Source organism: Symphodus melops (genome assembly GCF_947650265.1).
Source record: "Symphodus melops genome assembly, chromosome: 19".
NCBI classification, from domain to species: domain Eukaryota; kingdom Metazoa; phylum Chordata; class Actinopteri; order Labriformes; family Labridae; genus Symphodus; species Symphodus melops.
The window spans coordinates 17,869,104-17,896,484 of NC_136709.1; the positions used below are offsets into that span (position 1 = coordinate 17,869,104).

The window sequence follows — 27,381 nt, forward strand, 5'->3', positions numbered from 1 at the left end:
TATGTGAAAACATTTTACTCAAAATATGAATTATAGTCATAAAAAATGGCCAAACAAACTGGCCGAACAACATTTTTTTGGCAAACAGAAGGCTGTTGTTTACAATACAAACACAACACATCATCAAATCATAAATAACACTTTTTACAAAATGAAATGAGCACTTAAGACAGAAATAAAACCAGTCCAAGAAGTTATCACTCTGTTCCTTCAATCTGTGTCTTGTTCAGTATTTTCATTCTTTGGTTCCTCGAGGGATTTCTTTAGTCACACATTGAGCGCTGCAGCTGCAGAGCCAAAACAGTCATGAACCTTCAACTGCCGTTAATTATATGGCTTCATATCTGGATACAGCCGACCTGCTCAGACTAACAACAGTCCTGCCTTTGATTTGGTCTCTGCATAGTTTTAATACTGTACAAAAACAACAAAAGAACCCTCCAATATGAAACATTAATGGATGCATTCATATTTTGTGCAGAACAGCAACAAGCTTTGCGTATTAAAAAAATAACTATAAAACACATTCAACAGCATTGCAGAAGGCAAGAGGAACAAAATAAATACAACTTCAAAACAGGTGAGAACAAAAGGCCTTCAAGGCGATCTGATTTAGATTGAGGGTACCACATTGTGTTTGTTTCAATAGCTTTAATAACAGTGAAGTAAAAGGGGTCAGGGCCAGTTATCTCTGGTATCTGCAGCGTTTTGCTCAAGGACACTTCAGCAGGCTAGATGCTTGCTCGCACAAAGGGACTTGAGTCAGGGACCTTCAGTTAAAAATCAATCTGCCTACTGCTCCTTGACATCTTCTACAAAACGTTTTTTTTTTTTTTTTTCGACAAAAGTGCTTCGGTGGGGTTTTTAAATGTGCCTACAAAGATAAGAAAGTAATGATACTTCTCTTCGATTCCTCATTACAACACCGCACTGTCCATCACATAGCTTAAGGACAGCAGAAAAGTTACTCAAGCAGTGAGAGGAGCTAATCCTTAGCCCCCCCCCCCACCCACCCTCTTTTAGATAAAAAAAAGTTCATTTTCTGCAGAATTAAGGTCTTTGAGTGGTTAAAAAAAGCTTGCCTGAGGAAATACATACACATCTTATAAATATTAGCTTTTAAGTTCATGCAAAATCTTTGTAAACCCGATCTGGAACAAAGACACTACTGAATGTTACCTCAAACCTGGGGGTGTTTACATGTCATTGTTACCTGTGGCTGTGAACGTACACAATGCTGAACTATTCGAGTAGTAAATAACATGAAGTAAGAGTAACCTGTTGGCGTACTCCCCGACTTCAGTTTCTTCAGTGAAGTTCTTAATCTCTGTAGCTGAGCTTGTAAAAGTCTCACTTATGTGGCTGTTATAAGAGCAGAAATAAACCTACACTTTATTACTTCAAGGTTTTAAAAGGAGCTGCGTTGACACTAACCTGAATTAATGGATTAGATGGGGTATTTTAAACTTTTGACACTGGATTTTTAGTTAAATATATGTTTTCAAGTCGCTCCTTAAGACTTCTGTGAATCTTTGGTATAATGAGATTGTGATTGTTGCAAACAGCAACGAACATAACATGTATAAAAATACAGTTTCAATATGTAAAAAAAAACACCTTCATACAAAAAAAAAGCTGCTTTAATGTAACAGTGCTCTTAGATTTAAAAAAAAGTCAAGTCAATAGTTTTCTGGTGCAAAAAGTGAAAAACAGACTAAGTCTCTGCTGGAGACAGTTTAGTCCAAGTGCTCACTGCTAATGGGTCTTCATCCCCGGGATATACGAAGAGAGGAAGACATCGAGGTCAGCGATGACAGACGCCTGTCTCCTAGCAACAGTGTTTAAAAGTCGCTGAGGAAAGGACAGAGTCCCCAGATCCACCTGAAGGACAACAACAAGATTAGACGCCAAATTTCAAACGCCAGAAATCCAATTTTACACAACCTGAGGTGTGATCACACAAAGTCACTCCCTTCAAAGAAAAGATGATTTAATTTGAAAAAGTAAACGTAGAGGAAGTTTAAAAAAAGCAATCCAATCGAAGTTGACCATAAACTATCTGACAAAATGTGTCAAATTTAATCAACTACTTTATGGAGGTGAATTGAGGGGTAAACTTTCTGATGTAGGATTTCAAAATAAAAGTCAGTTAGAAATGATGATTTGGCTCTTTGAAACATTGAGATGTTATAAATACGACACAATCATGTTTGTGTATCAATAAAAATAAAGTTACAGCCGTGCATATCAGAGATTGTTTTTTTTAATTTGCTAACAAAAGTTTGAGGTTCTATGATTGTAAAAGTCGACTGGGTTGAATAAGTCCTCAGCACTTCTACAGCTGAACTCTGGAGGTCAGACAGAAGTGGTTTGTTGATTTTATTGTTTTTCTTGGAGCCTGAAAAATCTAAATCATTTAGAGGAGTAAATTAACCATAAGCCACCTCCACATCGGGAGTTAAAATGTGTTGCTGTTGCTGGTGAGTGCAACACAAATATCTGCAAGTTGGATTAATGAAGAGAAACCATGTCTCACCTGTAGCAGGTAGAAGACCCTGGTGACTTCCTGTCCATTGCGTCTGATTGGCTGCAGGACCCAACAACTGGGCATCATCTCGCCTCGGACAGCGTCCACACTAGGACGAGGCAGAGACTCCTCAAACACAGACTGCATGGCCAGCACGTAGCGGTCACCCTGAGGCAGAGACAGAAGAACAGAAAAAATCAGACAGTGCAGATATTTCATCAGCCAAGAGACAACTGTACATGGACGCTGGTAACCAGCAGCTGGCATTGAGTGTTTCCAGCTCCGCTGCCTCTGAGTCAGTGTTGTTTACGTTCAGTGATGAAGATGGTTGTAGAGTTTCAGGATTTAAAAAAAGAAGAAGCTATTTTACAGCGTTAATTATAGACCGGTCTTCATAAAAAGTTCACACAGCACTGTACCATCCAGGCTCCTTCAACACTACCTGAAAAGAAACTTTTCTTCATCAAACTAAAATGTACAGCTGTGATGAAGAGGCTCAGCAGGCCTGACACCAGGGGGACGAGCAGAAAGAAGAGGTTCATCTGCTTACCTCTTTGGACTCGGTGCTGATGCAGCAGAAGTCTCGCGGCTGGCTGAGGTGGCAGGTGGACGGATCGGTTAGTATGTAGACTGAACACAAACAAAGGGAGAATTAGTCACAGAGGAAAAATGCTCAATGACATCATGTGAATAAAAGGAAATATATCTTTTCTATAACCAGAACTGTTTGCTCAAAGGAATTAAAAGCATTTAAAAATAATTCTACTTAAGTTTGTCAATCTTTAACATTAAGCCCACTGACAGTTCTTGTAAATAAAGAGCAGAACAGGTGCAGATGGAGGGTCCCAATGACGTAATATGGGTTCAGCAGTCAGCAACATACTGCAGGTGTGAGAACGGAGCTGGTCGTACAATAAACAAATCCAGCGGGGCAGTGATGTATGGGACTGTGGACTGTGTAGTTAATGATGCTGACATGCAAACACATTTTACAGGTTCTGAATCACCTTGCAAAAATTATTTTAAAAAAAACTTGGCAGCCCAGACAAAAATATAAATATTTTCCTTAGAGTCTTCAAAAAACACAAATATGATTTGCTTGGTTAGCGCTTCCTTGCTTTGCAGGAAGTGCACGTTGCAAATAAATATCAGCAACTTACAAACGACTTCTGCCACAGATTTTTACGTCGTCCTTATTTTTCACTGCTGCCATACTGGATTTCAGAGCATGCAACAACCGCACCTTTAATTTGATAGTGTCAATAAAATCACACACTGCAGAGAGAAATAATTCTGATCTTTTAATGAAGATCGTGACTCCACAAAACTCTGACAACCCCAGACATCCAAAACACACACAGCTTTCTAATCAACTTCATTAGTTTTCTATCCTGTCAATGTATTTCTGTGTTGAAAGCAAACGTTCATTTTAGAGCACATTTATGCTTCTTCGTGTTCATTATTGAGGACAGAGGAAGAGAGGCTGGGATGACATTTCTGCAAAGTGGATGACAGACAGACTCTGCAAGTTTCTTCTTTTGGCATTGGCCCACAGCAGCCTGTGCTCAAGATTTTTGATACAAGTTTCAGGCGTCCTTATTTGGATTCCATGCGACCCCTAGTGCGGTTGAGACCCCAATCATGGGAGGCTTGGCCTCATGGAGAAAAAAAAGAAAGAAAAAAAAATCTGCATTCCTTTAAATGTTTGATTGAATAATACAATAAATGTGACATTAGCATTTCTTTTTCCTTGGTTAAGAAGCGTCTTTTTTAAATTTTACAGACTGCCAGCTCCAAGAAGACCCACTGAATGAGATCTGATGATTTCAGTATCCTGGGGATAAAATCCGGATTCATTAAGAAACTTGTAACTAAATCTGTTCAAATAAAACGGCATGAAACGGAAATAATTCAGTGAAGCACATCAACCATGTTAAATAGCTCTATGTTGTTATATTTTAACATCTGCATGGATGTTTACTGTGCAGACTTGCTAGCTCACCCAGCTGAGTGCTGTCATCTAGTGGTCGAGTCCAGACTGAACGGACTGACTGATTGTACATGTGGCTCTTGGACAGCTGGCAGATTATGTTCCACAGACTGTCCAGAGGTCTGTTCAGCTCCCCGGCCCCCAGGAAACCATGGACAGACGGGCTGGAGGACGGCTTGTAGTAAGCCTGGACGCCTCGTTCTTCTCCCTGATATCTGAATAAACAAAGACATAATACGTGAGCAAATGGAAGAAACTTGGTATATTGGAGGGACTGAAATTAGGTCTTAACTTCGCAGTTGATCAATCTGATCTAAAAGTAAACGAGGAGAAAAGCCTCAATCAATAAGGAGCTGTTCTAATCCTACCTCCAGCCTGCTGCAGCCTTGCCCATCAGCAGGTTGCTCAAATCCCCAGAGGAGGCCAGTCGCACCTGAGGAGAAAGAAATTCACAACCCAAGCCGTTAAAAAGATCTAAAAGAGTGGATTAAAGTGAAAAACAAAAATATTTTAACGGCTCGATGCTTTTACTGTACATCAAAACTGTTCATACCTCAGCCAGCGCTCGACCGAGGAGGTTGAATGTGATATCCTGATACGTTGAGGATATCGAGGAGGAGGAGCCAAAGGAGGCGGTGCGTTGACGTGGACGAGTTGTTGCTGATGGGGTTGAGGACATCAGCGGCTCAAAAGCGGCGACAGAGGGCTCATGGCGAATATCTAGCAAACGTGAAAACAGAAAACATTCAGTCACAGATACAAGAAAAACACCTGGGTAACAACTGTATATATTATTTGACTTTTTAAATTCATATTTAAATTCAGCTGTTCGTTGTGTTTGAAGGTTTCCGAGCACACTTTTAGGCGAGTGTTTTGCCCACATCTGTTTGAGTTTGGTGACTAACAGTCCAGTCCTTACCATGGGCAGACAGCCAGACTCTCTGTGTCTTCACACTTTGAGGACCACATACAGGAGGACGTGTCCTGACCTTCAGCCCTTCATCCTGGAGCCCTAAGATCTGAACAACAACAACAACAACACAATCAACCTCCGTGGCTCATTGCAAAAGAAAAGTTAGGCAAAAAAAAAAGATGAGCTATCAGCAGTACAAAAGCAAATCAAAGCATATTTTGGTGTTAAGCTCAAGTTGTTAGATATGTCTGTTATTAAGATGAATGAACAGATCAGTACTAACCTGTCCATTTAGATGAGTTCTGTTGCCTTGTTGTAAGTGGGCAGTGTTGCCGCTGTTGTACCCTGATGTTGGTCCAGAGGAGAGGCTCAGGCTGGATCCAGTGCACAAAGTGCTGTTACTGATTCTCGTCCGATGCCTCGGGTCGTCCTGTGAAGACGGGAGGAGATGGTCAACTTATCTGAAATACTGCAGTGCCATTTATAAAACTCTATCACCGCAAAGAAATAACAAAGATTTTGTGTCATCCATATTTATTTCTAAGAAGAAAATTGATTTGCAAATAAGTCAGAATCTTATAAGATGAAAGAGGAAAAACAAGTGTTTATTTGTGACTGACAATTTACCAAATGCATAAATGTAGAGCCAAAACAATGATTGCACGTCAAAATTGAGAGAAAAAAAATCATTGTCAACATGTTTAACAATCTATTTAACATGTGCGTCTTCTGTTGAGAAATGTCTGAATGTTTGCTGGTTAAATCTTGTCAAATATGAGAATTTAATGGTATAAATAATTGTGCTAAAATGGGAGATTGTCATTTGTTCCCACAGGTCTGAAAAAAAATAAAATAATAATTCTACAGCTATAGTCGTAACTTTAGAGACAAAAAAAAAAGGACCTTGGCTTCCTGAGACAGGGCCTGCTGCTGAAGCCTCTTCTTCTCCTGCTCAGTCCTCTCTCGCAGTCGTTCTCGAGCCTTCGCGATCTCTGTCCTGGCCTCTTCCCGGGCTCGCCCGTAGTCCCGCAGCAGCTGCTCAATGTCAGAAGGACACTGGCCCTCTCCCCGTGGTGGGTCTTGTGTTCTGCCATGAAGACAATTCAGTCAATTTAATTTGAACCAATAACAAATGTGATTACCGTAAATTCCGGACTATAAGCCGCTACTTTTTTCCCACACTTCGAGCACTGCGGCTTCTACTCCGGTGCGGCTAATGCATGGATTTTTTATGGGGGACAATGAGCTTCTGCCGCAAAAACATTTGACTTCGTCACGTCGGATCTTAATATCAGTCATTTTGCGCTTCATGCACGCACCCTCATGATGGAAAACACACGGAGAAATACATATGATGTAGCTTTCAAGTTAAAGGCGATCGACCTGGCTGTCAAAGAAGCTAACAGAGCTGCTGCACGTTAAGATGACACTGACAGCGACAACAGAGACTGAGGAAGTGAGTAATGAAGTCATTCTGAGGCAGTGAATGGATGGACTTTTTCTTGTGAAATATATTACGGTCATCTTTTTCATCAGCCGTGTTACAGACACCGTCGGCTAGGCTTCGTATTGTAACAGTTCATGTTGTAAAGTCAGTAGTTGATAATGTGTTCATAATTCCGATTGTGTGGAGAGTCAGTGAATGCACCAGCGCGAACGTGTTGAGTGGCTGTATGAGAGAACGCTGGGGGAGAGAGTTGGATTGTTACGGCAAGTTATGTGTTGCTCTCTGCTGTAAACGGCGTGGTCACGGCCGACAGTGATCGGGTTAAGTAAAAGTTATTATTTGAACGCTCTCGTCGTCCTTTAACGTCCGTACGGACGCTACAGTATTTGCGGATGTTACCGGTAGCCTACGTCTGTGTAAATAGCTCTTGTTATAGCGTGGACACCTGCGGCTTATAATCAAGTGCGGCTTATATATGTACAAATACATTGATTTACTTATTTTTAGCCGGTGCGGCTTATATCCAGGTGCGCTCAATAGTACGGAATTTACGGTATGTTGTTTTCCACACTAAGCTTGGAAACATGTTTGCATTGGACCTATTCTACTGAGAGAACCATGGTGTACTTTCAGAAGAGAAACAGTCTTACCTGGTCTCCACCTTGGAGGAGGAAACAGCCTCGTGTAGAGAGGAATGAAGGTGTTTGCTTGGACTCAGACTACGAGCTCTCCGGTAAGTCTGGAGACGGTCCTCCCTCTTCTGTCTCAAACCCTCAATACTCCTGCGATGTCTGAGAGGAAAGAGATAATATTTAGGGAATTTGGTGATAAATGAAATTTAGTTGGTTAGTTCAAGTAATAATTTAGATGAAGGACTGAAATTTAACCGACATATCTTTTGAATTTCAAATAAATAGTTTCCAGAGTATCAGCTGTCAATATCAGAAACTGCTCATTTCTAACCGCTTCCTTTTTTTAAACATTAATCTTCTGTTGCTTCTATATGAATGACATTATTTGTATCTCACCTGTCATACAGCTGCTGTTTGGTTGGTGTAGAGCTTTTTGGTTCCGGTTCTTCTGTGGACCTGGGGGACAGCATCTTCAACAGTGTATCCGTCTCTCCGAGGCTGTAATGGAGCTTGGCCTCCGTGAGCTCCACGGTCAGCGGCGTTGGGTTCATGTGGAGGCTGACCGTCGCCATCACTTGCTCTCTCTCCTGTCGCAACCTCTCTATCTCTCTCGCCCGTCTGTCGCTCTGCACCATGGACTCGACGTGCGAGACGTAGCTCTCCATCTCGCACCACTCGGCACACTTCCTGCCGTTAGCGCTGTCTTTGGTTGGAAACGGAGCCTGTTTGCTGGAGGGTTTGGATTGTTGGTGACTGATGCCCGACCAGTTGTTGAACTTGTTGTGCATGGGCAGATCCTCTGGGATGATCTGTTGGTCCTGACATGGGGACAGGCTGTCGATTGGTTCAGTGTTCACGAGAACGTCTGTGTTGCACTCGCTGGGTGCCAGGGACACCGTGTCGTCTTCTTGAAGTGGAACAGTCCTGTTTCCAACCGGAGACGGATTAAAGGAATCAACACAAAAATCTACCGACTCCACTGCATCACTTGTGTAGCGCGTTGTTTCTGTTCGTCTCGCTGTGTGCCAATCAGTTGGTCTTAATACGAGTTGATTATGCATCGTTGAACCTTCTGTTGAAGTCCTCCCCTCCATGAGCCTTTTGGATCTATCACCTTTATAGGAAGCATTTCTACTGTTGGTGTCTGCATAGACATCCAGAGATGAAGTCAGGCTCAAACGGCCCTTGTCTGACTCTTTGGGGCTTGAGCAAGTCATTTCAGTCACTTTCTTAAGAGATATGGATTCTGATTTACAAGAGGACGCATCACCATCCTGTGTGGACATTTGATCAGCCTCTGAGACAGATGTGCATCCCGACAGTTTGCTCGAGGGCAACGTGAGGCTGTGCTCTTCAAGATGTCTATCTTTTGAAGGATTCGGTGTTGATCGATCTGCGTTCTGCTTCATGCGTAATCTCGCTGCCACGGTCAGTATCGGAGATGATGCACGGTCTGTGTATGTCGCTTTCTTGAGTTCATTTCTCCGACTATTGCTGGGATATTCTGCTTTTTTTGATGATCTGCGGATGGTTTCGGATGTTGTTTCACTTTTCTTGAACCCGGCCTCAGGTGAACTGTGCTTTGAGACTCTGGAAGAAGCAGATTTTACACGTCTTTGACATTCACCAGCAGGACTCAAAGGACATGACGGGCAACACTCGGATTGAGAAGCAGACCTTTGTGCTGCAGAAGAACTTGTACACCTCAAGTTGGGAATATTCTTCTCTTCTGTAGCCTTACTCTTCACCCGACATTGTACATTTTTCTCTTGAGACACACTGAAAAGCTCAGAGCCAATCACTTTGACGATCACATTGACTTCATGAGATTTGGACTGCTCATTGGGTGTTTGATGAGCGGCGACCTCCTTTTTTGCTGGCTCTGTCTGGATTCCAACATCTATGGATGTCTGAGTTGAGCAGTCTCTCGTAGTGCAGCCATTAGACTCGCTATAAGACATGTTGATATTTGAGGAGTTAAAACTCCTCTTCGGAGTGGAATTGAAGGTCTCTCCTGTCCTCATTCCCTGGACGTCCCCGAGCAGGTCTGAAGTGCTGTGGATGAGCTTGGAGAGTTGAGCAGACATGCTTTCCATACTTGCCCATGTTTGAGATTCTTTAATGTTCTGAGTTGTTGGTACATCTGTTTTGCTCCTTTTGTGGCGCTCTTTCCTTTTCAGAGCACAATCATTGTATCTGATATTAGCCGCCTGAAAGCCATTGTCAGTTTGAGTTCCATGCTCACACTTCCTCCTTCTTGGCGCCTGTTTTGTGCCTGCCTGAGGCTCTTGTTTGGAGTAAACAAACATAAGTTCATCCACCTGACTGGAATTGTTACCAATCCCACCAGGAGCTTCGTTACTTGAGGAACTTCCAGCCGCTGTTCGATTGGCCTGATGACTGCGCGTTTCAACAGATTCCTGTGGACAGGGCTGAGATGTTTGGCTCTTTCCGTCCTTATAATCCTCTACACTGCTAAGTGTGCTCGAGAGCCCCTTGTTGGTGGCGTACGTGCTCAGGTGAGAATTGAAAGGGGAGTTCTGCCCATTCAAACCATTGTCGACACTGCAGCATCTTGTGATCTGTTTCTCCATGCTGTTCAGAAGCGGAGACTTACAGGAGAGGTCGGCAGCACTTCCAAATGACGGGTTTTTATGACAGTGTTGGCTTGAGTCCCCTCCCTGCCATTGGTGAACAAAAGGGTTGATGTCGCTGGAGGCAAAATGCATAGAGGAGTCCTGAGCCTTGAGTGTATGTTCTGCTTCACCTTTCTTTGCATATGGGACGATTGTTTCAGCAACTGTCGTTTGTGACATTGATTGAGTGGGTAAAGAGAGTCTTTTTGAAGGGTATTCTTTGCTTTTATCTGGAGGTACACCAGAACATGTCGTTGTTTCAGAAGAAATATCTTCAATAATACTCTGGGTGTTTCTGGGCTCCTGTTTCTCATTGCTTTGACGTCCGAGTTTCACCCATTTAGATGTGAGACGAGTGTAAAACACGCCGGTGTCTTTGTCATGTTCACTGTCCTCATCTGAAGATTTAAGGATGGATTCAGACGAAGAGCTGGGATAGGTCTGGATCTTGTACCGTTTGAACCTCTTTGACCTTGCTTTTTTCGACATTACAGTGGAGTGAGCCTGTTTATCATCACATGTGTTTAACTGAGCCTGTCTACAACAGCTTGTGTTTCTGAGGACATTTTCATGGGGTATTTTATGTTTTAGCTGCATAGACTCAGTATTACTGTCTACATAATTTGAGTGCGACAGTGTCTTTGGAAGCAGTGCTTCAGATGTGTGGGTGAATGTCTCTTTCGCTTTACAATTTTGTTGGCCCTCAACTTGAGTATCATTATGAATCTTCCACAGAGAATTTGATAAATGGTGGGAATTGTTGTAGTTCTCATTGACAACACAAGTCTGACTTGAATGATTTGAACACGTTTGTATACAGCTGAGCAGATCCTGTGCTGCGACACAACCTAAACCACCTGTTGTGTTGTCTTTTTCACCATTTCCACCAGTCGTAACAGCAAAGCTCTTTACAGAAGCACTTTCAGTAGTGTGTGTGTTCTGGTTATGTGTCTCTTTAGCTAGTAATTTTATGGCTTCAGATGTTTCAGGACATTTTTTTAGATGAATGGTACTTGGTAGGTTTTGTTTGCATGAGAAACCATCTTTATCTTCAACACTAGGCATGACTTCCACACTGATATCCTCAACATGGCCACTGTTTTCTTTTCTATAACCATTTGCAGAATGTGTTTCATGGGGCATCTGTTGAAGTTGTTGTAAATCCTGATCCACAGAAGAGCCATGCAAACCACTGTGGGTTTCCCCTTCATTACAACATGGATCACTGATTACTTTCTGTTCACATGAGTCTATCATTTCTTGAAGTAAAGCATCCTCCTCCTCAATGTTTTCTTGGGAAACAACACATTTCCTTGCTGGAGAGGAGTCACTCATCGAGGATAAACAGATAGGTTCCGAAGTGGGGCTGCGAGGGAGCTCAGATTTTCTATGGCTGCCTGCTGTCAAGTTTGACTGGGTGATTATTTTGGCAGAGAAGTTTTGGAACTCGAGCACTGAATTATTATCAGCTGGCTTCTTTGATGTTGCATCAGAAAAGTCACAACCACGGTCAATCTTCTGTATAACTTCAGTTATTCTCAGCAAGCTATTATCATGGACAGTTGTCAACTCAGCTCGTTGATCTAACTGAAGGTGCCCAGTTTTGTCCACCATGTTTTCACTTGCCATCCTTTCAGGTGAAATGGGCTCACCAAGGATTGCTTCTTCTTTCACCTGATGGCTCATATGATTTATTACTTCTTTTTCTATCCAGTTCACTTCATCACTCTCACAGCTAACAGGAAAAGCAGAAGATACGGCATTAAGGCTTTTACTCATGCTCTTCCTCTCTGCAGCAGGGCCAACCATCGACCCTCTCATGTGCTCTTTCACCACTTCTGAGATTCTCAAATCAATGGCGCTACAAATTGTATCAGACTTGCATGTGTGTTTTCTCCCATCTTGATGTTTTCTAGGGTAATCACTTTGGCATTCTCCTCCTTTGGTTTCGGCAGCTATTTCCTTTTTTGTCACACCAATCATTTCAACCGGCAGTCTCTCCCCCACAAAGGTACCATTCTGAGAACAATTGTTAACACATTCAAAGTCCTTAAAGGTCTGAAAACTGGGCTCAAGTTTCCCGCTCATGGGATCATAAACTGGCGACTCCACTGAAGCTACGTCTCCCTGTCTTTTTGTGCCATCAACACAAACAAAATCAAATTCACGGCTGTCAGCTTCTACAGAAGATTGCTCTCCTTTTGAGTCACTGGTGTTATTATTGTCATCAGGCCAAACACCATCTTGGCTGCCAACTGGTGTACGGCATAAAGTTACCGACTCTTTGCATTTGGTCCATTTTGGTATTTTCAGGCTGCCCATGAAAGAATCCTGTTGGTCTTTGTTCCTCTTCCTGGAATTTTTACAAGACGATTTAACAGGCTCCTGCTGTAGAGCAATGTACGGCTCAGTGCCTTTGGTTTCATCCAACGTTTGGTCCCTTGTAGGAAAATTGGTATTCCCAGAGTCATATTTCTGAGAGGTTTTTAATTGTTCTATTGGGAAATCTAAATTGCATAGTAGTTTATCTTCCAGGGACGTTTTGAAGGCACTTTCGGGGTCAGAAGTCTTGCCCAAAGCTGGACTTTGGTTGGTAGCACTTCTAGGAAAATGTGTGACCAATTGACAATCTGAAGCACACGTTTCTGCAGCAGACGACATCGTAAACTCAGCTGCTTCCATTCTAGATTCATCCATTAACACCGGGAGCAGCTGGCCTTGCGAAGCTTGTTTAGTGTGGAGGACATCAGTACGTAACAAACTCATGGTTTGATTCAACGTTGTGAGGGATGCTGGACCTTTGTTGCTACAGTAGTCAGAAGCATCTATAAAGGGTTTCTGCTCCATTTCTCTTTGTTCTGATTGCTGCATGCGACATCCCAGCTCATTGAGCGTGTCATCTTTAGCCGTTTCAATTATAGAGTAATGAAAATCTAATGTTTCTGATGTTCCCTTTGATTTTTCAACACTGTGTTCCTGAATTGTCATATTTACACCATTGGGTCTGGAAGACATTGAGCTACAGCTTCTCGATTCAGAATCGGATGTGTTTGTACTGGTTGGACTTGGACTGCTACTTTCCATTCCTCGGAGCACATTTTTACTTTGGAAAGGCAAATAATCTCTGTGAATCCTTGGACTGTCAGCTGCATCTATGGAGGACCAAGCATCAGTAAGAGCCAGCGTGTTTTCTGGCTCCCTCATGCTGCAGCTGTTCATGGAGCATGGGTTGCTGGTTGAAATAGTCTGGACGTTCCCAAAGTCCTCAATCAATTTGTGTATTGTGTCTCTGAACCTGGCATCTGCTACTAATTGGTTGTTGGGAGCAGTCTTCTGTGTTGCGCCACCGTGAGTTGATCTTGGAGAGTCTTGTTGGCTCCAGCACACTTCTACTGGGATTACCTGACATTTATGACAGCTGTTCCCATCTAAACTGCTCTCTGCTGTTCTATTGTGCAGTATGGATGAATTGGAGTGATCAGTCACCAATGAGTAGGTTGGCACCAACGTTTGGCTAAATCTCTCCACAGATTTGTTTTTCCCACTGCTTCCCAAAGCCAATGAATCCTTAGACATCTGACTGTCTACACTCTCTGTTTCACTCTGAGTTGCTTCCTCTCGTCGCAGCTGCTCAGCCAAGGCTGTCGCGTAAGCGGAAGACAGGGAATCAAGAGAGAAAAGGCTATCGCAGTCCGATTGTCCTTCATCCCTGTCTTCTTGCTCTTCCTCCCATCCAATCAATCCCTGCCTGTTCTCCACCCATCTGCTGGGCTTGTTCATCAGAGCCTCAGTACTATGCCATCGCCTCTGTCCTATGTCCTCAAACAGAATCCTTTGGTCCAGCTCCTCACACGAGACGGCTGTTTTAACCGTATATTTGCGTCTGGTCGTGTTGTTTTCTTTAAGCGTTTGCTCTTTTCTTTGTCTCCAGTTAAATTTGCTTGATATTTTCTCAAAAGGTTTGGGGTCTCGTCTTGAATTCACACCTGGTGGTGGCTTCTTGAAAACATTAGTGAGAGCGGTTTTTAACCTTGGCCCAACAGAAGAAGAGAAAGTCTTCTTGACCATTTCTAGTCCAGTGTTGGCAGTGAATGGTTGTGTTTTTTCATTGGGGCACGAGAAGGTCTGAGAACTCAGTTCAGTCATTTTGGGTACTTGCATGTTTTCTTTGCTGACTGGCTGCAAAGAAGTTCCAAATGGAGACTTCAGACTGAGCAGTGGATTCTGATCTGATCTGCTCTTAAAAGATAAGTCTCGGTTTGGCAGCAGAGGTTTTCTTTCTGGTCGTTCTCGGCAGGGCTGAGGCCTTGGTTCATCTTTATTAACCTGTCTAATGCTCTCACATGAGTTTACTCTACTTCTGCAGGATTGGCTCTGTCCTGAGAGAATCACACCAGAGCAACTTTGGGTTCTTTCCCGAGGAAGACATTCATCTGAAACCCACTTTCTGCTGCCAATGGAATCGGAAGCAGGGAAGGAATTTGATGTTGGCTCTGTGGATCTCGTTCTCTTGAGGAAGTGTCTGTGGAGAAAAAGAAATAACAAGTTTAGGATGGGAAAGACATTTAAGTTTTAGCTTCAAGAAACCACAAAACCATGAAGAAAAAGGAATTGATGGATAATATGGGAGTTTAAAGTTCACATCATTCTTTAAACTCTGAAAGTCTCACCTGAAGACAGGAGTGGGCTGTGGGTAGAGCCGGGACAAAAGATCCGCAGAAAAAGAGTGTCTACGAGAGCGTCTTCCTCTGACTTTCGTCTGGGACTCAGGAGACTCTGGACTCTCCGGTCCTGAAGGAAACTCCCTTTCCAGCAGTTGTAATTCCCTCTTAGCTTCCAATAGATGCCGCTTGCGGGCGATTCTCTCCAGCTGATAGTGCAACCTTTTTCGACGGATGCGGCTCTCAGCGCGGCACAGGGCGTGATGCTTCAGTAGTTCCTCCTGCACAGCCCTCTTCCTGGCCCTTGAAACTAGCGGTGGCTGATCGACTACCTGACTGTTCTGATCCTTAGGTGCCTGACCTGTAAGTCGCTCCAGCAAGGATGCAGGGACAAGGTCAGTTTGGACTCCCAACTCTTGAGTGATTCTTTGCTCAACAGTTGTTAGGTGGTGCTTCTCCTGCAGGATCCACTGCTGGACTGTTGAGGAAAGATTTACAAGGAATAAAGGGTTTGATAGTGTAGCCCTGCAGAGAATTTTTTTTGATATCGTACACTGTTTTTACTCCATTTTGCTCTAAAACTGTAACATTGGGGATTGGTATTTAAAAGCTTAAGTGTACCTGCATGAGCAGTTGTGTTGTTTTTCTCATGGTTAGTTTCCAGAAGGAATACCGTACTTACTCTCACTGTGCTGCTGTTGAAGATGGTCCTGCTCGCGCTCCAGCTCCCTCTCAGCCCGTCTCTGCTCAGCCTGAATCTCCTGACGCAAACTCTCCACGTAGCGTTTCTGTGCCTCCACACGCTGCCTCGCAGTAGGCTCCTCACAGGGGGAGAGACAGTCGCCCAGCTGCCCTTGGAGTTTTACTTCTTCAACACTATAAAATGGATGCAGGAAAACATTACTTAGCAAAAAGCTCAAAAAAGCAAAGACACAAAGAAAAAGATAGAATTTCAGCTCAATTAAATTCAGTTTCATTCACAGTACTTAAACGTTTGCTCTTGTTTTTTAAACAAGACTTCCTGTTGTTGGTTTCCAGTTTAGAGCCTCAACAGTAACCAAGCAACGGCTGAGCGAGAGCAGCTAACGGGGACTGTTCACACGGGTGGAGGCAAACCGAACACATGCCACCTCTACCAGCTGAATTAAAACATGCATGAAGCATTGCCCTATTTCCACAGCATGAACACCACTAAAACATATGTACCTCTTATCAATTATGTATGCTGTGAGTTGAAAGAATAAGGTCTCACTGCACCATGATAAATATGGTGTGAGAGCGGTGCGTTTGGTGGTCTGAAAGTCATTTCTGGGGCACGATTAAAAAAAAGTTATTATCATGTACCTGTGTTCAGGACTCAGGGGACAAAGGTCGATGTAGCTGCAGGTCATGCCGCTTTCACTTGCCTGAGAACAACACAAGAAGATCAACCAATATCTACCATAAATAGAGGCATCAATCATTACTATCATTATTCTTTTAACACATACAATGTCGAAAATAATGATTAAAAAATAGCCTGTGTTTTACTTGCATTAGTTTACCTACCACAGTTTATATCAATATTTTTGTGCTGTGCATCAAAACCTGCAAACATCAATCGCATTTCCATTTTCAGAGAGCAGCACCCACCCGCCTGCGTTCCCTGAGCACAGCTGCCTCTGCTGGGTGGTTGAAACGAAACTTATGCACTCCTCCCAAGGTGATCACCATCCCTGGAGACAGAGACACATCTTTCATCACAAGCGGCACTCACACTGAAGCGTCGTGTTGATGAAGGCTGCAGGGTAAAAGAGTATGCATCTATGGCTTTTTTTGCCGTTGAAAATCAGTGCACTTCGAGCATGCACGCATATTAAAGTGTTCATTAACCCATGTGTGTTATCAAGTCGTATCTGTGTATCTTTGAGCAAGTGTGTGTAATTGCACATTAACCTACATGTGATATCCAGCACAGAGCAGCAGTAGCATGACAAGCCCTAATGCTCCGTGTCAAGTGCTGCTCAGGTCTGATGTTATGCATCATTAGAGGTTTGTGTCTTTCTAAAGGTATGCGTATGATGCTACTTATGTGTGGCATTTTTTCTGCTATAGGCATGAAGTGATAACAGCGTGAAATTAATCGTATGGATGAATGTCCTCTTAGGGCGTCAGTGAAAAACTAAGAGAAAATATTACTTCTAGTTACCAGTCAAGTCAAAACTGACAAGTAAGGTTTCTTTTTTTTTAAACCTAGCAAGCTGTTTCTTTCTTTTTTTTCGAGGATAACTCTACCTTGAGCCAGTCTGCAGGGCTCAGTGACCTCTCTGTCGTTGAGCAGGCAGACGCAGCCCGGCAGGGGTCTCAGCGTTACAACACCTCCGTGGTTTTCAATCACACAGCTGGCACTGCCCTGCAAGACTGCAAACAGGATGCAGAAGCACAATCACTCACACTGGATTGGAAAGCTGTGCTGATGCTGTGCGGCATATATTCTATATAAATCGTATATACAAAAAATTCCGAGCCGTAAATATGTTAAAAATGAAGTCGCATTCTGTAAATATACGACTTCAGGATATGTTGCACAACACTTATACATGTCAGCATTACAGTACATTGTATAATAGAATAAGTTCATGTCTTGTCATGCTCCCTGTTTTGATGCTAAAAGGGATGTTTTTTTCACACACAGTTTGCTGTGTCTTCTCTAGATGTGCTGAGATGAATAATGTACAGCAGTTTAGAGAAAATACCTGAAACATTTAGAAAAGGCATACTGTGAGCTGGAAAAGGGAAACTTCAAGATTGTCAAATAAATTAATAATTACCTATTTGTGGCTCTGCAGACGGTTCCTGAGGTCCAATGTGGGTAACTCCCTCCTGTTAAAAAAAAACATGACAGCTTTATTTAAAACTGCACAAACACCAACATCAAAACAACTATCTTGCATACAAGACGTTAGCTGCTGGTGCTTAGAAGACAAGCGATAGTGCATACAATGACTTAACGTTATGATCCTCAGAGAACTATTGTCCCTTCTCTTCTAATCTCCTCTTAGCTGACAGAAAATATATCATTTGTTTACTTTGAAGTTTTATCTAATAGGATTAAAGGCTCTTCTCATTTGGTGTCAAGACCACATGCGTTCCCAAGTGGCCTGAGCTCTTCACATGCAGGAAACAGTGTAATTGTCAGGCCTAAGGGTATGCTTGTCATTGTCAGAATCAGGACAGCTTAAGCTCCCCTGAGTCCTAGCTTGAGAACTAAGAGCATCTTATACAACCCAGCTTTATGCGTCGCGGAAAACGTACACACAGGGAGAGATGGGAGATCGACAGGACAGTTGGAGGGGAAGAATGAGGAGAAAAGATGGAAACGCACCTTTTCTCTAGAGTTTTTAGAGCTGAACAAAGACAAACAGCAGAAGGGGGAAGGAAGAGAGTCTAATGGAGGGGGAAGAGATTTTCAAAGTTTTAGTCAAGACAGCTGACAAATCAGAAACTTGAGAGTGGAGGGGGGGATAAGAAAAGCAAATGCAAACAATATCAGTTTGATGGACTATCAAACATGTTCATGCAAATGTGTATTTATAGAGTAACAGCTTGTGTGCCATTGAGTGATGTGTCTCTTGGGGTGGAGAGAAACGTACACAGAAAGAGACAGAGTTGAAGTTCATGCATAATTCCATGAACAAAAAAACAACGTATAGCACCAATACACACTTGTGTTTCTTATTCCTACGAACACATTTGTGCATAAACAAACACTAAGCCCAATCAATGAAAAAATATACATTGATCAATGTGGAACAATTAAGAAACACCCAAATACAAGAAGATTTCTGTTAATGCATCTCACCCTGAGGTGATAGAGGACCACCCCGGTGCTGAGAACATCTCTGTCCACAGTCACCAGGTGCGGTTGGAGGGAGTTGATGAGGAATCCAGCTCGGCCTCTGTTGATGTCCACGCTGTATTGTTCCAGCAGCTCCTTCTTGTCTGTCCAGCTCTCTGACCAATCCTTTGTTAGCTGCTCCACCTGAGGATGGTACGAGGAAACAGGACAAACGGAAAGAACATTTAGAGAAGGAATCAAACTACAGGTCAGATGATGATGTCAGCAATAGCTAACATCACTATTTTCATTCGCACCTGCACCACCTTCCCTATCACTAAATCCAACAGCACAGCTACTCCGAACACCATGACTACTAGTTGTACATTTCCAAACATTAATGTTTTCATTTAATGTAATCATTCTCATTCAGTCCCTTCAGATGAAGACAAATATTTCCAATTTTTCAAATCTAGCAAACAAAAGCTTTCCAGATAATACTACATTATTATTAGTAAGTTTCTTATGTACCGGTAACTCTATTGATCTTTTAAGTGTGCGATTTAACAATACATCAAAAAGGCAGATCTTGAATTGAACAGTTGTGTATGAATAATGCATGGCTGTACGTGCATGCATTAGTGAAGACTGAGCAGTCAGCAGGTTGAAAAGTGTAAGTAGATCGGGGACGCAGTTAACGTGTATGGAGGCTGTAGTTCTTCAAGCGGGCGGCCCGAGTTTGACTCGAACCTGTGGCTCTTTTCCCACATGTCCTTTCCCACTTTCTCTCAGCCTGATTCCGACTATCTACTGTCCTGCCTCTAAATAAAGGCACAAAAAGCCCAGATACGAAGCCAAAAACAAATCTCTGTGTCAGAAGGAATAGTTTAATGGGATGTATGTAAGGAGTCTCATATTAGAATTTGCCCAGAATTTCTTCAGAAATTAACTTGTGTCAGTCTGCTTCTAATTAGTACTCTTTGTTATCATCAGTGTAACTTGATATGTTAAGGACTTTGCCAGGCAGGTATAATGATCTGCATTGATCCCGGGTTACCTTAAGTTCATTCTGTAGCACGATGTCAGTCAGAAAGATTTCCATCCCTCTCATCGCTCAGGGATGGACTGGGATTCCGCTGCTGTCAGTCAACAGGGTAAAATATGGTCAGTCAACATACTGTGTGAAAGGAAAATGTCATTCTCTACAATGCAAATCACTTTTTACCACCCATGGGATTAAAACGTGTCACAAAGACACAAAGCACTGCATTAGACATTTAGAGATGTGGGATTCTCTTACATTTTCTTATATTCTAAGACTTCTGGTACCAAAGAGTTATTTGGAGAGGAAAACCAGCAGGGTGTATCCCCGGGAGAGTTAGTGCAATGCTCTCAGAGTAAAAGGTCAGCATACCATTTCAAAGCTGAGCAGCATGCTCTTCAGCCTGTCAATTTCCTCCCTCAGTTCCCTGATCAGCCGAACATTGGCGTCCTGCGTGGAGATCACAGCGCACATTAACCTAATGAATACCGCCTTGGTCAAACATTCAATTTTGCAGTCAGACTCTTAACAGGCTCTGACCTCATTAATGCGAGGCTTGTTGACAATATTTCTGGCATGGGCAGCATAGCGGAGGGTGCTCAGGGTCTCATTGTAACTGTTAGCAGAGGGTGACACGGCTGCAACACAAACACACAGAGAAAGAACACGAGCAGGAATGAGTCCTCACACGAAGGGAATGTGTGTGCGGGACGCATGTCAGTGTTTACAAGTGTGATCAAGTTACTTTAGCATCATCAAGAGATTTTGTGAGTTGTAAGAAACCAGAACATATAAGGTCAAGCTGATACATAACAGCATGAGCATTCAGTAAAGATGTTGAACATTTAGTTTAAGCTAAAATGATTATACGCAGTAACGTACTCCAATTTGCAAACTCAGGACTCATGATCTTTTTGCAACTCTGACATTTGCTTCGCTTACTTGCAATCATGATGGTCTTGGAGTTGCCGCCCAGACTGTCTTTCAGCAGCCAGGTCAGGACCGAGTCTCTGTAGGGGATGAAGCAGTGTCTCCTAGCCCCTCCTCCTCCAGACAGGGAGCTGCTGTGGCTACCCACCGTGCTGCCGTCGCCCTCAGAGGCCATGCTGTTGATACTCTGACAGCTGTTGGACATCTGGGAGTTCTGGGCTGTGGAGGCAGAAGGGAAGAAAAAAAAGGGAGCAAACGATGAGAGATATATGGATGGAGTGCTGCATATGGAAAAATACTGGAATGATAGCGTCTGCTTTTCTTCAACCATGTTCATTTACCGAGAGCTGATATGACAATGCCTAAAGTGACCAACGACTTGTTGATGTTAGAGCCCTCGGTCAGTCTGTCCCTGCAGTAATGGGGGTCCGCACGCTCACTGGCAGAAACAACAAAACAACATCCAGTTACAAAGACAGAAGACACTGAGAATCCCTTCAAAACCTGTAAATTAGAGGAAAAAAGAAAACCTCAAAGCATTAGCCGAGATCCACTAGGGGGCAGGTTTGTCAATGACTTGTGTTCTGAAGACTTTGATGGGGGGAAAAAAAACAAAACAAAAAACAAAACAGAAGGAGATAACAGTTTTACCTCCCTGCCAAGTCCACCAGGTTAATCTTGCTGACGGTTTCTGAAGGAAGATTGTTTTCAAGGATTGCCTGCAGAAAAGACAAAAGCAAAAAAAATAAACTCAGAAAAGGGTTATTAATAACATCACTAAAAACAATATTAAAAGCATATTACTACAGAAGAGAAACTCTGTGTGACAGCAGGGTAAGAAAAAGCAGATCGACTGTGGCCGTGTGAAGGATGACACGTAGATAGTGACCTGCGTGTACTGGATGGTGAAGATGGCGTGGGATCTGCTGCTGGCATCGTGGTTGTGGGTTGCAGCAGTGATGCGGTTGGCGATGCCTTCCTCCAAAAGGTCCATGGCCTGTTTACAGTCTGAGACCACATGCTGTGAGAGGTCTGGTGATAAAAAAAAAACGGAGTAAATACACTAAAAGGCGAACGGTTTGTTGATTGTTAATTGACCTACTTCTCACAATGGAATGTAATCTGTGTCGAACTCGCTAACCCAGCGTAACGCTCTGTAGGAGTCAGTGCAGCTCCAGTCCTTTGTTTATCATATCTGTTTATTAGGATTCACATTTTATGACTATCAGGACTTAAACAAACATGTAAATAAACAAAGGGTCAAAGCTTTGGCTTTACATTTTAAGACTGAATGATTAAAGTTATCTTATGAAAAGTGAAATTACATGAAAACACATATAATGGAAACATTTAGACCGGTTTTAAATATTAACTTGATGTGATAGTTAACCTTTATACTCTGTGGTAAACATGTATATGTCTCATCAGTGCTGCCTCACTCTCTTGTGATTCGTAATATTTTCCTCACAGGATATTAAAAAAAAACGAACAATGCTCTAATTCCTGGTGTGAATCACAAACTTCAGCAGCTTTTCAACACGTGCGTGCACACTGCACAGACTGCAACACGGCCTCATGCTGCCTTCTTTCTTTTCTTAAACGTTTGTACTAATGACTGTAAAAAATGTTGAAGAAACGAGTGATACTGAAACATAATTTGATGAACACGTGTTGAAGTAATGTCAGTGATGGAGACCTCTGAGTGCTGTGACCATGTGTGTATGTGTGTGTGTGTGTGTGTGTGTGTGTGTGTGTGTGTGTGTGTGTGTGTGTGTGTGTGTGTGTGTGTGTGTGTGTGTGTGTGTGTGTGCATGTTAAAGCGTTCTCCTTGGAACCACAAGGAAATGAGCTCACTTCCTCTGGTCAACTGGGATTTCTCCTGATACAGACAATGAGTGGATGTGTGGCTTTAAACGTGGAGAGAATAGTTATAGAGGAGAGGAAACAGAAAGTAAGGAGAGAGAGAGAGAGAGAGAGAGAGAGACAGAGAGAGAGAGAGAGAGAGAGAGAGAAACAAGAGGAGGCTGGATTGGAGCCAGGCCTGTTTTGGAACTGATCTAAAAAACGGAACAAAATTCCACCGCTGGCCACAGACCACAGTGACTTTCAAACTAAACTTACAAGACATGAGCATTACGCAAAATACTGTCGGCCATGTTTCACGTCCAGGCCCATAATTTGACCAAATTGTGTGTATGAGAGTGTAGAGACAACCTCTGCATCCCGCTTTCATCAAACGTTTCAAAGCCATTATTTTAACACGGCGAACCACTGTGCGGAGTTTGTACACATTTTACAAACTGTCACAGGACACTTCTGGAAGCTCATTGGCTGTGAAAGACAATTAACCACTAAAGCCGAAAGTTCAAAAATGCAAATAATGCAAAAAGTTACACTGTGACAAAAGGTTGCTGCAAGGTTCTTTAAAAAGAGACTTTTATTCCACTCTGAATGAAATGATCCAGACACGGTAATAAGACTGTGCAGCCTCTAGACCTCTATTTAAAGGCTTCATCAGTTAAAGTGACAGAAAATTACAGAAAGGGGAAATGATCTGTTGATTTATGAGCTGAGCCATTTTAGCAATTACACCTGGAACTGTGAGGTCATGTTTGAATACAGAATTTCAATTATAAGGCTAATCCATTCAATTATTTTTTAGTTTTAGCTTTTTTAGGAAGTATTTTTTTACAAACTGTCATTCAACACCGATACAGCTCAGCATGAGTTTACGGCTATGGGAATGTGTGTGAAGGTGGATCTATATGGTGATGTAGTGTCTGCTTTAAATCATCAGAAAATAAACTATGGAAGAATAACTGGCTCGTCTCTTTGAGTTGGGGGTTTAACGTCCTCACCTTGTACGTAGGGTCCTTTGTCAGGATGTTCTCGGACTCTCAGGGAGGCTCTCTTCTTCTGCTCGCCACCTCGCAGCAGGTCTCGCACGCGCTCGTTGTAGATCTCCAGGAAGCTGCACGGACAGAGGGATGAAGACTCGGGATGAAGCAGTTAACCGGCAAACTTGACAAAGCGTCTCTGAGATCACCACCCAGCACTATGCACCAAGTAAAAGTTAAACGTAATAACTGAGGGTTTTATACACTAGTGATGTTGTGATCATCATTAATGCCTAATAATCCTGATTATCAGGAAACCCAGATCATTTCTCATACTTAGAAGCTTTAAAAATCTCGGCTCGCATGAGGAAGTGGTTTTGGAGGAGTTGATTAATTGCATATTTCACACCACGTCAGAAAGGTAACCATATAGATTTACTCTTTCTGGAACTTTCCCTTTATTTGAAAGACAGTACGTAGAGACAAAGGAGAGGATGGCAAGTGACTGGCTGTATTTTCAACCAGGTCGTTGCCATGGTTACATGGTCTGTGTTACAGACTGCTGACCCGACTAAATGACACAGAAACACAAATCGACACACTATAATAATAACCTTCAAATCCATTTTCCTTCTGATAAGATTCAGAGACGCTTTGTTAGACAAACACCAAACGACAACAAGTTTTGGATGACTTCAACACAGACAAGAAAATCCAGTTTGTGATTTGCCTCGTTGTGCAGCCAAAAGCTAAGATTTCAATATTAGAGTCACACACAGTACCTGATCTCCACCCTGCTCGAGTTCTGCCCGTCAGGAAAAGTGTCTTCAGACCTGAAGAGACCCTGTGAGGAGAAGAGAAATGTTATTAACTTCACACTACAATACCAGACGTTCAATGCAGTTTAACCACCACTGAGCTCATTACACTGAACGCTACGACTTGTTGACGTACCTGACAGATCCGAGGTGTCAGTCCGATGGAGCCCTGAGTAAAAGAGAAGGTCGAGGTGAATTATTTTGACAGTTATTGTGTAGACAGCTAAACATCTCCGTGAACACAGGGTTTGCTGAGGTCCTTTATATAACATTACCAATATCACAAATGATGTCCCTTCTGCTTTAAATACTGCTTAAAAAGCAAGATCAGACCTAGAGGAGTACACCATTAAACAGCAGATCTACGCTGCACAATAAATCACTATATTATTTTATTTTTTTACAATAAGAGCATTCTAGCTGAACACAGCGAAACTGACAGAATTTATTCTAAGAAATAAGATAGGAAGTGTTTTTGCACCAAAACACCCAGTCAAATTCCTTGTATGTGGAGATGTACGAGGCAATAAAAAACTATTCTGATTGTGATGAGGTGTTCTCCTCACCGATGTCCCCATCATGGTGTAGGTCTTTCCAGATCCTGTTTGTCCATAGGCAAACAGGCACACATTGTAACCCTCAGAGGCTCCAGACAGCACCGACACACCCAGGTCCTGGAACACCTGAGGAAAGTGAACACACACACACACACACCTTTAATATCAACCACACAAAGAGAGACAGACTCAAAGCTTCTGTAAATAGCAAGGTGGGGTCAGACACGTGGATTGGCTGCCCTACTTTTTTTTAATCTTGACATAATTAAGAAGGATGTTGATTCAGGGTGAAAAACAGTTCTTGATGATGGAAGTTAAAAAAAAAAACACCTGAAAACATGTCAGCTAAAGAGAAGGCCCTCGTCTCTATTGTGCAGAAGAGGAGGGGGCTAAGAGTGAAAACAATGACCTGGATCCTAATCACATCGCGTCTTCACACAAGTTAAGCTTTACACAGAGGGTTCGTGACCACAACGCTGATAGAGCGCTCACATTGCTTCCTGCTTCAGGAGTTTGGGCAGAAGAAGCAGCGAGGTCAGCTCATGGTCTGAGTAAACGACGTGGCAGAACGTGAGAGAAACGAATGTGAGGGTGAAAAGACCTGGGTCAGGAAAATAAAGCTGGCCTAAAAGCATGAGGAGGCGAGGAGGCGAGGAGGGGGGAGATCCGGGGGGGTCTCAAATCAAACAATCAAACTGAAGCCTCGTGTTTACCTTCTCTCTGGGTCCAAATCTGACAGATTCTTAGCATGAGTTCAAATAACAAACACTTATTTTGACAGTTTCTCAAATTAGTTATGAATAGAAAAACAAACGAGCACACCTCCTTCAGTGAACGATAAATAGAAATGATTAAATTAAAGTCAATGATTGTTCTGTTCTGGTAACTGAAATATCACTAAAACCAACAGAACCTTTTTTTGTGAATTTGAATTTCAAAAACAAAAATACACTGGTCATCTAAACTATTTCACAAATCTATATTGGATTAAAATAACAGGTGTTATTATATATATATATTTCAAGGTTCATTTTTGGCCTCCATTCCAGACGTAGGACAGTGGACGTAGGACAGCGGACGTCGTCCATCGCAGGACGACCCCCGATATGAAATGATTCGCGATGTGGCCCGCGACAAACATACAGAGACGCTTCAGGACATCTGATGAACTGAAGAATATAAAGTGTATCCTCATAAGGTCAAGAGCAGAATTCATATATTTATTCCCTGCAATCAGTTTCACCTCGTACTGCTCTCCGTCTGCGAAATGTTTCTGACTGCTGTCTGATGTTTTCACACCGTTTAGTCAAACTGGCAGGGAAATCTGCTCAGAGAACCTTTTTCTTCCTTTGAAATATAAATATTTGGTATTTGTGATTCAATAGTTGAATCAAAGTCAGAGCGATGACAAACTATCATCATGATATTGATGAGACAGTTTCTCCCTGTCTACAGGTTTCAATGCCTTCTAGAGTTGGTTTTTCAGCTGATCAGCAAAAACCGTCGAAATCAGAACCTGCTCCTGAGGACATGTGGAAACATCTGCAACCCAAAAGCTTCAGTAAGTCCAAGGCCAACAAATACACTGAGGGGGGCAGCAACCTGATCTTCATCAGACCTGAGACCAAGAACACCCCCCGCCCCAGAACCAAAACATAACCTGTTGATCAGAGAGGGGTCCCCTCCCCTGGCCTCGGGGCTTCGATCTGGACCTCGGATACTGATGGTTAAGTACACAGCAGAGAGAGGAGGAATGCTCCCAAAGATACTGAACTCTCCGAGGATCAAACAGAGGAATCATTTCAACATACCGCCCGTGTGTGTGTGAATGTGTGTGAGCACCGACCACCGTCAGGAGACAAGGGGAACCTGGAGTTAAGCCTGTTTACATAAAAGTCTTAGAAAAGGGTGGGAATAGGTTTAGGTTGGATGTGGTTGAAAGCTCTAGAGAAAGGTTGGAGTCTTGTAAAGGCAACCTGAAAGGATCCGGTGGTCATCTGGTTGTCTTGAGGAGTGTGTGAATCTTTGTGTGTTAAGCCCTGAGAGAAACGTGAACTCACAGAGATAGAGAACGACGATAAAGGAAATCAAGACGCTTTAGAAATATGGATTAAACAACACTGATGAAATCCATAACTCACGAGCATTTATCAAACAAATCATCTTTTGTTTCAAAGAAATATGAGAGTGGAAAATCAATTCACGTCAACCGCTTTCTTCTTTTTTGTACATTTTTGGGGTGTTTTTTTGTGTGCCTTTACTTTAGAGAAGTGGATCGAGTCTGATATCAGGGAGAGAGTAAGGAACAACATGCAGTAACAGAACCACAGGTCGGACCCTGACCCAGACCCAGGCCGCCCACCTAAAGGACCACAGCCCCCTATTAACTGGGAAGAACCACTAAGCAACCAGCGCCCCAAAATGTCAAACGTTTCCTGAAGTCTGTGCTAATGAAGACAGTGTCCAGAATATGAGGATGCAATGTGACTCACGATGACGGGGGTTATGATCCATCCCGTCTTAGGCACGGCTCCATATTGACTTTAATGTAATCTATCAATAAAGACATGGTAT

General features: G+C 42.7%; 2 protein-coding genes across 3 annotated transcripts in view; both read right to left on the minus strand.

Moving 5' to 3' along the window:
- On the minus strand, nt 1-18,994 carry stard9 (StAR-related lipid transfer (START) domain containing 9; the record flags this gene model as incomplete). The annotated part of the gene is made up of 19 exons (XM_079369283.1): nt 1-1,881; nt 2,537-2,695; nt 3,078-3,157; nt 4,530-4,732; nt 4,886-4,950; nt 5,071-5,237; nt 5,437-5,536; nt 5,714-5,860; nt 6,334-6,517; nt 7,528-7,668; nt 7,906-14,667; nt 14,816-15,284; nt 15,489-15,682; nt 16,151-16,212; nt 16,439-16,521; nt 17,081-17,206; nt 17,617-17,668; nt 18,648-18,827; nt 18,941-18,994. The coding sequence occupies 19 exons, from the start codon at nt 18,992-18,994 to the stop codon at nt 1,756-1,758; spliced, it is 9,354 nt and encodes a 3,117-aa protein (XP_079225409.1). The 3' UTR covers nt 1-1,755.
- The window catches only part of LOC306840840 (stAR-related lipid transfer protein 9-like), a 22,973-nt gene continuing 14,300 nt past the window's right edge, over nt 18,709-27,381 (minus strand). Inside the window, exons 4-15 of one of the 2 annotated variants that reach the window (XM_079370413.1) lie at nt 24,817-24,933; nt 24,387-24,419; nt 24,215-24,276; nt 23,454-23,566; nt 21,485-21,627; nt 21,247-21,314; nt 20,937-21,034; nt 20,608-20,814; nt 20,206-20,303; nt 20,038-20,115; nt 19,681-19,759; nt 18,709-18,827 (exon numbers count right to left, since the gene is read on the minus strand). In XM_079370413.1, the coding sequence (XP_079226539.1) occupies nt 19,706-19,759; nt 20,038-20,115; nt 20,206-20,303; nt 20,608-20,814; nt 20,937-21,034; nt 21,247-21,314; nt 21,485-21,627; nt 23,454-23,566; nt 24,215-24,276; nt 24,387-24,419; nt 24,817-24,933 (1,071 nt within the window). In that variant the 3' untranslated portion in view covers nt 18,709-18,827; nt 19,681-19,705. Of the gene's footprint in view, nt 18,828-19,680; nt 19,763-20,037; nt 20,116-20,205; nt 20,304-20,607; nt 20,815-20,936; nt 21,035-21,246; nt 21,315-21,484; nt 21,628-23,453; nt 23,567-24,214; nt 24,277-24,386; nt 24,420-24,816; nt 24,934-27,381 lie in introns of both variants that reach the window. The other variant, XM_079370412.1, reaches the window with a different exon arrangement.